At 46.1% G+C, this 12469-nt stretch overlaps 1 protein-coding gene across 1 annotated transcript in view; it reads left to right on the top strand.

Moving 5' to 3' along the window:
* Positions 1-12469, top strand: part of HTRA1 (HtrA serine peptidase 1) — a 31531-nt gene continuing 19062 nt past the window's right edge. Inside the window, exon 1 of the mRNA XM_053948740.1 lies at positions 1-482. Within this exon, the coding sequence (XP_053804715.1) occupies positions 32-482 (451 nt within the window). The 5' untranslated portion in view covers positions 1-31. The remainder of the gene's footprint in view (positions 483-12469) is intronic.

The raw sequence follows: 12469 nt of genomic DNA, 5'->3' as shown, positions 1-12469 counted from the left end.
CCCTCGCCGCCCCGGAGCCGCCGCCGCCGCGATGCCGCTGCGGGGCTGGACGCTGCTGCTGGCGGCCCTGCTGCCCTCCGTGCTGCCGTCGCTGCTGGCCGCGCCGCCGCCCGCCTGCCCCGAGCGCTGCGATCGGTCGCGCTGCCCGGCGCTGCCCGCAGCCTGCCCCGGCGGGCCCGTGCTGGACGCCTGCGGCTGCTGCCGCGTGTGCGGCGCGGAGGAGGGCGAGGCGTGCGGGGGCGCCGGGCCGCCCTGCGGAGAGGGGCTGCAGTGCGTGGTGCCGCCCGGAGCCGTGCCCGCCTCGGCCACCGTGCGCAAGCGGGCGGCGGCGGGGCGCTGCCAGTGCACCAGCACCGAGCCCGTGTGCGGCAGCGACGCGGTCACCTACGCCAGCCACTGCCAGCTGCGGGCCGCCAGCCGCCGCGCAGAGAGCCTCCGGCAGCCGCCCATCATCGCCATCCAGCGCGGAGCCTGCGGGCAGGGTGAGGATGCGCGGGGCGATGTGCCGGGGTGCGGGGCGAAGCGCGGGGATTCGGCCCCAGCATCCTCGTGCCGGGTCCGGACGCGGTTCCCCGGCCGCGCTGCCGCCGCCGTGCGGGGCGGAGGGACCGGAGAGGAGCCGGAGACGGGGCTTGGCCGCGGCTTGGCCGGGCGCTCCGGCTCAGCGAGAAACCGGAGCAGGAATGAGATTTGGCAGCGGCTGCCAAGTGCAGGGGGTTGAAAAACCCTGTACGCGATTTAAACTTATCTCCCACCCCCCCGAGGGGTGATGCCGGGCTCGAAACTGGGGGAAACTGGTGCAAACCCTGAGAAGCGGGGACGGCTGCGGAGCCGGGGCCGGCGATGCGGTTCCAGCAAAGTTTGGAGAAATAACTCGAGCGCGCTCCCGTCCCGGCGCTTTGTCACAGGGAAATGCCCCGGGGAATAAAGCCAGGAATGCAGGAACCGTTCAGATGTGATGGAGCAAAGGGGTGGGCAGAGCAGGCTGCTGCCTGCCTTGGCCCAGTTTAGCAGATGCGCTCTATTAATGAGAGACTTGCTGGAAAGGGAGAAGCCTGTTAACAGCGTGTTAAGCTCAGTCTAGAGTTTTGTGTTTGTTTTTGTTGGGGTTTTTTGAGGATGGAGATGGCCGGCCATAAGTAACAATGCGTGGCGTTTCTCCTTCAGCATTCTTTAGACAAACTGAATGTAATGTGAGTACTCAGAGTGCAGGATGGATGCAGGTTATTTGTAAACGGTGTGAAAAGGCATTGCCGGGTTACGAAACGGGGGCTGAGCAGCCCGGAGCAGTGTTTGGTGCGGTAGGAGCGGTGGGTGCAGGGTGTGACACAAAGCGGGGCAAAGCCGTGCTGGGATAAGCAGGGGATGATCGTCACAAAATACAGCCCCTAATACGGGCTGGATTAAACCTCGTAAGCCGAGGTTGTGTATCCCTTCCAAGCCGTTCAGCACCATTAAGGGGTAATGTGTAAAAATTAGCATGAATTAAGCCTTTATTTCCCAAGTGGTAGTCACTTTTTAGTAAGCCAGTGCTGTTTTAGTGAGGATTAATTATTTTGGTATAAATTGTATAATTTCTGGACTTCCTTTTTTTTAAACACATCTTTTTCTACACTTAGCCAACTCTCCAGCAAAAAAAAACATTCTGATGTACAGTGGCTGTGTGTTCAGCCTACAGATCGAGCTCACAGCTTTGGTGTCAACACAATCAATTTTTTGTACCCCTGGTTGTCCCCTCAGTGTCAAAGCTGTGTTGTGCTCCATGGCACGTTGCTGGCATTTGCTGACACGGGAGACAATCAAACTTTTCACTCCACAGTTTCCTGATGCCCAGTGTAAGACAATGCCTTGTGATTTTTATTCTCGATTCATGAAACCAATATTGTTTTTTCAGCCTTTTCTGCTAAACCTTTGCAGAATTGGGGCTGTGTTTGAGCTGGGAGCAATACGTGCCTCTGGTGGGGGGTACAGAAAATGCACGGGCTGCACAGAGTCCCTGTCTGGGAAAGCTCTGCTGTTGTAGATCCATCAGGAGTAATTCCAGACAATCACTTTGCCCTGTTGCACCTCTGGAACAAAAAGAAAGTGCTGGAGAAGCCAACCAGTAGCACATGTTTATCCCTGGATGAGAGCAAACATTGCTACCAGCAAAGCTTTTTTTTCACATGTAGAGAACCTGAAATAAAAAGGGATGGAAAGTAGGCTGTAAAGTGCTTGAATCGATGTTTTGAAAAAACATTGCCTAATATTTGGCTCCTTAAAGTAATTAATTTTTAATTTTATTTTGAGTTCATCATCAGGAGTGCTATTTCTACCTAAAGACTGAGTTATTTCTAGCCATTTTTTTTTTCTGTAGTAACACACCCATGTAAATAATTTGGTCAATACAATGCAACAGCCTTGGGAAACAAAGGAATGGGAACATAGAGAAAGTGTTTGGAAAGCACTTTCTGTTGTTGTTTTTAAACTTCACACTATTTCAGTAGCTGGTCAAGTACAATGATGTGTATATTGCTTAAAATAAAGTAAAACTTTCTGTAATTTTCAATTTTCATTTCCTACAGTCCGCTCCCAGTGCTGGCTTTTTTTTTTTTTTTTTTTTTTTTTTTTTTTTTTTTGAGGAGATTCCAGGGAATCTTTTCTTCAAATACCAGCAGTGTTTGAGAGGATGCAGTAGTGGCAGGAGCAGGTTGCTCTTGGTCTGTGTGCAGAAGGGGGATGATTCCCTGTGCAAAATGAGCCTTAAAAGACTCCAGCCCTCCCCAGCCATGCCCAGCTGCGCTGTGGCAGCATAACCAGTGCCACCCATCCTGCTGTGCCCCTTTGCCCCAGCCCGGGCAGAGCTCCTGAGCTGCAGCTGTCACTACAGAAATCTTCCCTTTCCATCAGAGGATGTTCAGGCCTGCAGAGCCCGTGCTGCTGCAGCTCTGTGTGTGCTGATACCACTGGAAATACAGTGAGAAGGTGAATGTCCCCTGGGCAGAAACCGTGGCTGTGTAAGAGCATCCCACACCCAGGAGCGAGGTCAGTGCCACGAGACCTCGATGTTCAGTGAGGTTCAGCATGCTGGGTGGGAGGATGTTTTCTTTTTCTTCTGCAAATATGTTTTTGGTGGCCTTAAATCCCTCCTGCTGACCAAGGGAAGAAGGCTCAGCACACAACTTAAACCTGGCTTTATTCCCTTCCTCGTTTTTCCCACAAGTGTTGGCAGGCGTTTTGGGACAGTGTGCCCTTCTCTCCACGTAGTGCTCTTCACACTGTAAAATATAAACTAACCTGGATTTGTCCTTTCCTCATTAACCCGAGGAAGGAGAACATTCCTTGTGGTTGCTCTCCATTTCTACCTATTTTCTGCCTGGTTTTGAGCTGGTTTTATGTTTTCATGTTTTTTATTGGGTTTACCATGTCTAAATGTGGTATCACAGTGAGCTCAGCAGTCCTCAGCTTGCTGGCATCTGCCACAGGTGGCTCTCACTTCGGTCCCAGGCATGCTCACACCATGATGTCACATCTGGGGTTTGATGGGAGCTTAGATTAAGCAGGTCATTAGTGCCTGGGGAGAAGGCAGAGGTGAGGGATAACTCTCAGTCTAGAAAGCTGTGTATCACTGAGATACAGACTTTGCTACTTCATCACCTGATTTCACACTAGAGACAGCAAGGGGGGAGTAAAAAAAATCACTCAAGTTCTTGTGAAGTGGCTGACTTTGTGCTTTGAAATGCACCAGGCACAACTGCATCCAAGTGTCTCTGTGTAATTATCTGGCAGGAGAAAAGGACCTCGGCGGTCAATAACCCATTTGCCATTAACTGAGTCCTTCCAAAGCAGCCTGAGAGTGAGCTCAGTGCAGCAGAGGATGGGAAGATGGAGCTGCCTGCATTCCTGTGCCTGGCAGTGCCGATGGGCTGGCAGCGCTGAGCCTGGCAGGAAGGAATAATCAGGGCAGGGAGAGAAACTCAGCTGGGAAATCTGTGAAGGTTGGGAACTCGGCCAGATATTTATCAAGAGGGAAGTTGATACTGTTGTTATGAACAAGGCTTTCAGCTGCTTCCCCGAAGATAATAACAGGCACATGGCAGTGTTTTTATTATTATTATTTGTGTGCTGAATAAGTGTTGGGAGACTTTGGCAGGTTACTTGGCACGTGCCAAGTCTATTAAAAATGACCCAGGAGGAGCAGGTTTTTGGGGTTTTGAGTGCACAAATAAGCATTCCAGTGCTGCTAAATGTCATCTCCTCCCTCAGCTGCTGTTTGGGTGGTCTGAACATCATTCTTTTCCAACTTTTCCTCAGTCTATTTTGCAGCAGCAGGAGAAGGGAGGGAGGGAGGGAATGAAGAGGTAGCTGAAGGCAATGGAAATAAATAGCAACATCTTTCCAGAAGAGAACCAATTCCCAAGTGTGGGGTTAAAAAGCTTTTCCAAAGCCAAATATTCAGCTCTGAGAGGAGGCAACTGTAAGAAGTGGTTTGTCAAAAGAAGCTCACCTTTTTCCCTCTCCACATCTAGATTTCCTTCCCGAGGAGCAGGCAGTAATTTTGCAGTCTCCAGACTTCAAACACTCAAGTCAGTAAATACAGATTTGGAACAAGGAAAGATTCAATCCTTTCATCTTCTGGGCTTTGAAATTTAAAGGTACCTGTGGACTGGGCAGGAATACTTGAGGCCATGAGTAAGCAGCAGGAGTGTTGTTAGGATGTGAGGGAGGCAGCAGATCCTGAGCAGCTCTCAGGCTCTGCCGTCCAAGAAATAGGAGAAGCTGGAAAATATTTTTCAAATGTGAATTTACGTGTGCTTGGAGTGAAAGAAAGCAACGTCAGAAATAGAAACTAGGGTACTGTGGAACTTAACTTGTGTTGTAAATACAGCCTTTCCTCACTCCCAGAAGCTGCTGGGGCCTCTAGGATCTCTGGCTGGGCTTGGCACTGAGTCCCACTGCCTTTGTGACTGGGCCCAAGTGAATACCTGACACTATTTTGGAGGCTGTGTTCAGGATGTAGAATAAAAGACTTTAGTTTGCCTTCTGGATGCAGGTCATTGTGATTCCCAAATTGGTTGTTCTGCTTCAAAGAGAAGAATATAACTAAGAAATAAGCCTCCACTCCCTTATATCAAAGGGCTATAAAATAATTGATCTTATTCTAATGGATGTTGACCTTATATCTGTAGGTAACAAGACAGTTATGATATCTTAAGGTTGTAAGAGAAGACAGAGGTGAGTAGTTATTTTAAAGTTTAATGAACTGAGAAGATCTTTGCTACCATATTTTAGCAACTGGAGATGAATTATGCAGGCAGAGCAGCGCTTGAGATTCTGGGTTAATATCAGGCACCCTGGTGCACTGATAAGGGGAAGCACAAGGTTGGAGGTCAGCTGGGTTGTGCAATTTGTTGCAAGTGCTCTGCCAGGAGCTTGTTTGTGGAGGAAAAAAGTGGAAAAACAAAGCAAATTTGTGTTTAATGTGTGAGCAGATGCACTTTCCTCTGCCTTTCCTGCAGGCGGGCAGCAGGTCCTGTCACTGCGAGCAGTGGTGTGGCAGTGCCATCAAAACTCTCTGTGGTATTGCTTAACCAAACCTCATTCTTGTTTCTGTCACTTTTTCCCCATCAGGGTTTCTCAGTCTTTCCATCTCCTTGCTGTTGTAAAGCCTTTTTTTTTTTTTTTTTTGTGAGACATGGGAGAGGGATGTGAAATGAATAATTCCTACATCCACTTTTGCAGAACTGCTGCTAGAAATCCCAGTGAGACAGAGCTATGGTGCTTAAAATGTTTCTGGTAGCACTTGGATTTGCACATATTTTTGTTGCCAGACAACTGTTGGATAAAATAATGCATATTAAATCTGGTAGCCATGCACAGTGGTCTAAAATTTGAAATATTTTCTGTAGCAGAGGGTGACATTAGGAGGAGCTCTCAATATTTTTCCAGAGACCGCTGTCATTGCCCCGTTCCACAGATAGTGAATCTAGGGCAAGGAAAGATAAAGAGCTTTGCTCAAGGTCAGGCAGCAGCAGAGCTGAGAGCAAACTGAGCTTTCATGAGTCCCTGCTCAGTTTTCTGCACCTTGCCAGCATTGCTGCTCCATTTTCCATTACTTTTCTTTTCCATTACTCTATTTCTCAAACTTTCAGGCTGCAGTTTTGGCTTTGCCCTGCTAACAGCATCGATGATCTGTCGATCTGCATCTGCAGGAAGTCCTCTTGGAGGAGGGAAGGAGTGGATGGACCAAGCACTAGGAAGGAAGAGAAACCCAAACAAGTCTCTCCCCTCCCACCATCCCACCCCCAAAATAAACACAACCCCTCAGGAGTCTCATGCTTCAACATTTGTGGTGCTAAACGGATGATTCACTTCTTTTTCCAGGACAGCACAGGGACTGTTTGGAATGTCTGCCCTTTCTCTATCTCTGTGTAGACTTCAATCTATGAAGGTAAAGCTTGGCTAACCCTTGTTTTCTTCTTCTGTATTCAGACACTGAAAGTGGGCAAGCAGAAGCCACTTGTAAATATTAAAAATAATTGGATGGTCCATGAAATAAAGCAGGATAGGTGTGGAGATAAGAATATCAATATTTAAATAGCTGCTGTTCATAGGGGAGCAGTGAATATAATAATCAGGACTCTTAATATCTTTGGAAAATGCATTTTTGAGAGAGTGAAATTGAGACCTGCTGTCCTTTAAACCTTTCATGAGGACCTACAGGAGGAGCAGGGCTGTGTGACAGTGGCTGCCTCACCAGTGGCAGTGCCACCCCCTTATTGCAGCTCTCCAGGTAGGGTGGCAGGAGGACCATCCATCCACATCACTCCACGTTCATTTCCCAGCCACTCACTGATTTCTGATGTCTTTAAAACAAATCTGGGTGGTCTTGGAGTGAGTCTTGAGGCAGATGTAGAAAATACTGCCAAAGGCTGACATTTTTCGGGCAATTGAGGCTTTTGCAATGTAGTTATGCTGGGTTCATGTATTGTACAATTACAACATCCCAGAGCAGGAGCAGTGTCTGTTTTATTACTGTTCTGAGGGCTTTCTATCCATTTTTTGCTATAGATTTGACCCTTATTTGTATCAACTCCATGTCACTCCTAAGTCCTGCCACAGCGAAGTGGTGAAATCAATGCCTCCTCCAGCTGCAGAAAAGCAGCATCCTAGGAAGCTTTTTATAGGCTTTCCCCTTAAGAGGTTTTTTTTTAGGCTAGAGAGAAGTTTAAGAGGCATGAAAACAAGAACTTGTTTTTATTCCCTGGTGTCTTCATACCAGGGTTCCTGGAAGTTGAAGCTAAGCCTCTCTTAAGCAGAGATTTCTTCTGAAGACGCAGTGTGAAAGTTTCTCACATACTTAAAATGAGATCTTAATGTGTTTATAATTTCAGGAGGAACTCTCAAGATCAGATAGCTGCTGGTTACATGTGGGATATAGGAATTACCACGTCGTTGGCACTTAATGGGAGTTTTGAGGTTGTTTTGCTGGTTCTCTGTCTGTACTGAGTTGGAGCTGGGAGGTAAAGCAGGGTGATGACCCGACTTGGAAAGGACACAAACTGAGCAGGGCTGAAAAAAAAAGGAGAGGAGAAATTATTCCTGACTCATCTGTTGTATTTTCAGCCTTGTGCAGAGAAGAGAATTTTCTGCTTTAACCTGTTGGCTGAAATATTCTGTTCCTCTGTCTGCAGGAAATGAGGCAGACTCTCTTCCATAACTACCTGACTTACATTTCTTAGTGTTTCCAGCTTGGACAGGGCTGCTGTTATGATATTTTCGAGCTCAGCACTCTTTGCCCTCGTCCTGAATTGTCCTTCACCTTTATTCCATGTGTCTGAGCATCTCCCTGCTCATGCTGCTCCTGCTGCCTGTGCAGGGCACTGCCAGCCCTGCTGGCACGGCCACCAGAGCTCTGTGCCTTTGTCAGAGGGCTTCTGGCTCCCAATTAATTTGTTCATCTCAGCCGAGCCCCTCTCAGCATTGCATTAATATGGCAATGCTGCCGCAGGAACGGCGTGTTCCTGCTCCCAGGGCTGCTCTCCCCCTTCCCTTCCCTTCCCTTCCCTTCCCTTCCCTTCCCTTCCCTTCCCTTCCCTTCCCTTCCCTTCCCTTCCCTTCCCTTCCCTTCCCTTCCCTTCCCTTCCCTTCCCTTCCCTTCCCTTCCCTTCCCTTCCCTTCCCTTCCCTTCCCTTCCCTTCCCTTCCCTTCCCTTCCCTTCCCTTCCCTTCCCTTCCCTTCCCTTCCCTTCCCTTCCCTTCCCTTCCCTTCCCAGGGCTGCCTGTTTATACACAGGCTGGGTTTCCTCCCACCTCACCACTGCTGTTTACAGAAGCAATTGCAGTTTCCTGTTGTTTTAGATGGAGCTGTCACTCCTCTCTGGACTCCTGCCCTCCCTGCTGACACCCAGCTGCTTTTGAGCCTCATCAGCTCAAAACTCTGATGGTTTTTGCTCCTTGCTGCTATAACTGTGAGGCTGTTTTGCACTCAAGCCACTGCACTTGGTTTATAAAGGAATTTCTGGCATTCCTGAAAGTTTTTATATACATATTTTCTCCCTGTGAGGTTCTGCAAGGGTTGCTAAGGCCTGAGATTGTTCCAATCAGATAAAATAGGGTTATGCCCATTTTAGAGCTAAATCTAAGACACTAAAGCATAAATTGCTTTTTACAAGTTGCATGGAGACTGAGTAACATGGCTTGGACCAAGATGCACCCATCTAGGGCATTCCTTCTTTGCAGAACCTTCCAATGCTGTGATCTATAGTAATTCAGCAGCTGAGCTGTAACAAAGATATTCTGTATTCTGATTAATTTCCCACTTATTCTGCCTTGTAGATAAGTGGTCGGAAAAGTTCCTGTTTGGCTAAAAATGAAAGTGTAAATCTGAAATTATATAGGAACTTCCTAGAGGAAAGCTGTGGGCATGTTACATGAAGAATTTGCCCACTGACCATTTTCAGTGGCAAGACCATCCTGAACAGCCTTGGTACTGGATGCCAAAGAGGTCTGATTCCCACTAAGAAAGAAGCTGGACTAAAGAGGTTGGACCAAAGTTCTCTGAAGGCTTTCCTTTGCAATTCCATTATCTTCAAATACTTTTTGTTGTTGTTTTATAAATACACAAGAACTCTTTATGTCCTTCTCTCCATATAACTTATGATTCTTACTATCACAGAGTGGTCTGGCCTGGAAGGGACCTTAAATCTCATCTCATCCTAAACCCTGACATGGACTCTCACTATCCCAGGTTGCTCCAAGTCCTGTTCAACCTGGCCTTGGACACTTCCAGGGATGGGACATCAGATATTGGTAACATTCTTGTGTTGCCAACATCTGCTTTTACTTCTCCCTACAACTGGATTCTCAATACCTTTCCCTTCCAAGCTCTTCTCAGGGCAAGCATTAATTTGTGGCCAGTAGTAAATGAGTGGAATATCAATTAAAACCTGAAAATTTTTCACCTTTATTTTGTTACTCAAACGTTCTTTTGTTCTATGAGCGACCACACATTGGTCTGAAATCTGTCCTGTGTCACCATTAATTTGAGAGCTGTTCTGTTCTATGAACTTTGTGTAAATTCCCTGTTTTGTTTAGCTTGGCAGATCTTTGGGGTTTGTTTAAAATCGGTGATTAAAATGAATGAGTTTCTGCTTTTGGATTAGCAGGGAAAATACAAAGTCCTTGTTGAAGACTGCCAAGAAAGAATTGATCATCTAAATATTATGGTGATGAAAATGGACTTCAGTTTCCCTTTGCACATGTGCATTTTTGCCAAATAGCAATTTCACTTAAAATCCTCACTTTAATCTTGCAGTGGTTCTTGCTGCAGGAAATATTTTAAGTGAAGGCCAGATTTGTGCAGTTTACTGTTTGGAGAGATTTCAAGCATTTTATTCTACCATTATTTAGGGCTGTGAAAATATTTTTACTTTTAGGGACGTCACAGTAATGCAGACTTTCCTCCCAGAATTCTGTGAGGTGACTTGAGTTTCTGCATGGATTATACTGGGGGAAAAATAACTGATGCAATAGCATCTCTATTAGCAAGGTGCTGTGGTTTAGACCTCTCAAAATTCCCTCCAATGTCCTAAGAGTTGCTCTTGAGCAAAGTGCCTGTGACACGTAGAATGTTGTTCCTTATTTTCTTAGTGTTTTCATTGCGTAATACCCTTTTTTTGGTGAATTACACAACTTATCCTTGAATAGGAAGTGGAATATTTAGGCTTGCAGCTTTCTGTAATTTAAAAAAGGAAAGTGTGGCAGCAGGTTCCCACACTTTTTCCTTGTCTCTCTCCAGCAGGGCTTGCTGATCCCCCTGTTTGCAGCGAGCTGAGCACCTTTGCTGGAGATTTTTTGTCTCCACAGTCAGAGGTTTGAAGGTTTTTATATGGCATGAATGGAAGTTTGTACAAACACCAGTGGCTGGAGTTTTATTTGGGAGGGTGGAAGTTCTCCAAGCAAAACTTGGTTTGTGGTTTGTGTCAGTCGTCACCGGTTCTGGCAGCCCAGAGGTTTTGTGAGTGCTGCAGCTCTTTTGGTTTCGTTCTGCAGAGAATCCCAAGCCCAAGCCATGCTTTCAAACCCTTGCGTGTGTCTAAACAAGTGGTGAGTGCAGGAGGAAATAATCTCACCTATTTTCAGCAGCCTGGGTAGTTTAATATCTTTAGTTATCCCAGAAACTGCAGCCTTTCAGTGAGGGTGGCACAGAGAGCTGCTGGGATGGGCCTTTTTTTCCTCTTTCACCACGTCTAACACAAAAAGTCACGTTAAACGGGATAATTACTTTGCTCCTTACTTCAGTCAGTGGGAAGGTCCTGAAGGAGAGCAGAATGCTCTGAAGGAGAGCAGAACCCCCTTTTTGAAAAGGGGAAAACGTGTGAAAACTGGGTGGGGAAAAGCCCCATGTCTGACTGAGATGTGCCCAAAGCTTTGTTTGAAGACCTGCTCTCTTCTCTCTGCCAAGAGAAGCCATTCCAGAGCAGCAGACAGCTCTCCCAGCAGAAGGGGAGAGGTTACTTTGGTGAGATTTCTATCTCCAAAGCATCCCTGCAGTTCAGCCCAAAATAACCACCAAAAGCAGCATGTGTGAGCTGTGAGCATCATTGCATTGATGCCACTTTGAGTAATGACCTAACCAGAACCCAGATCTTAATTTGCTTTTTGGCTCCTCTTTATGAAACCAAATTACTTCAGTTGTTTACAGCTGGGTGTGCTTTTTTCATGGCTTGGTACTCTGTCTTGCTCTCCTAGCAGTCTGTTTACTGATTATTAGCCCTGTTAATGCCAGTTGGCAGAGATTTGCCTTCTCATTTCAGGGCTGGCAGCCAGCACACCTTTGAAGTCCTTGAAGAATTAGTTGCCTCGGGAATTCTTCATGCTATAACCTATTTATATTTTGGGTTTTGTTTTTTTTTGGTCATTAACTGAATTCACAATAATCATCTTTATAATGTAATTAATAAAGGTTTCTTAGCCGTGCTCGTGGGCATTTAGGGCATTGTGCAATAGTTCAATAAAAACATTACAAAACACAATAATCACAGCATATAAATAGAAAGAGGAGCAGTCTGGGAAGATTTGAGCAGTCTGGGAAGATTTGAGCATCAGAGCCTGAAGGTATTTAGGAACTAGAGCTTTATTCAAGCCCAACTCTCAATGATCTAGAAATAAACCAAAACAACACCACCCCCACAAAAAAAAAAAAAAATCCCCCCCAAACCAAAACCAAATACCTATATTTGTTACTAAAAGGCCCTGAGCTATTGCTACAGCTGGAAAATAAATGTGTCAGAGAGAAGAGGAAAGTATACCTGGTGAAGTTCTCAGTTTCACTGCTGTCTGCTGATGGCTGGAAACTGCCCTGTGGTGGTTGAGGAATGAGCACCTGCCCATATTAAATTTGTAATGTTGGTGTTTTTATGGCCATTTAAGCCTCCACGTGGTCGTTTGTGCCTAGCTTAAAATCTCAGGTGAAATTTCACACAGAGGTGGTTTCTTGCAGGAAAGATCAGTGCAGCTCTCAGCTCCCCATGTGCAGCTCAGTAATCCCAAAGAGAAATCAGCTTGGTTTTTTTTGCCCTCCATTATTCTTTATCTCAGTGATAAAAGAAATATCCAACGTATCAATACTTTTATTACAGCCTTCAGATTTTATGTTGATGATAAAGACCAGTTTACAGGAATATTTTGTTAACATTCATCTATGAATCCATCAAGATCAGTGCTTTGACTGTTGTTTTTTTGCTTTAAAAAGGTATGTTTTCCATTTAAATGGGCAGTGGTTCAAGAGCAGTTGCAAAACTGTGTTACACAATGCAGGAATTCCTAATACATAAGCAATAGGCAGGCGTGGCCAGCTGCTGGGAGCTTTTTGGGTCAGTATGCCATGAATTAGTATTTATTATCTAACTTTTTCAAAGGAGGAAATTCTGAACTTTTTTTTTTTTTCCGCTCTGCAGTTTAGTTTGGGACTGCATGAGGGGGTGGAT

Source organism: Vidua chalybeata, chromosome 8 (genome assembly GCF_026979565.1).
Source record: "Vidua chalybeata isolate OUT-0048 chromosome 8, bVidCha1 merged haplotype, whole genome shotgun sequence".
NCBI classification, from domain to species: domain Eukaryota; kingdom Metazoa; phylum Chordata; class Aves; order Passeriformes; family Viduidae; genus Vidua; species Vidua chalybeata.
The sequence above is the reverse complement of the archived record's forward strand: the minus strand, read 5'-3'. Positions and strand labels throughout refer to the sequence as shown.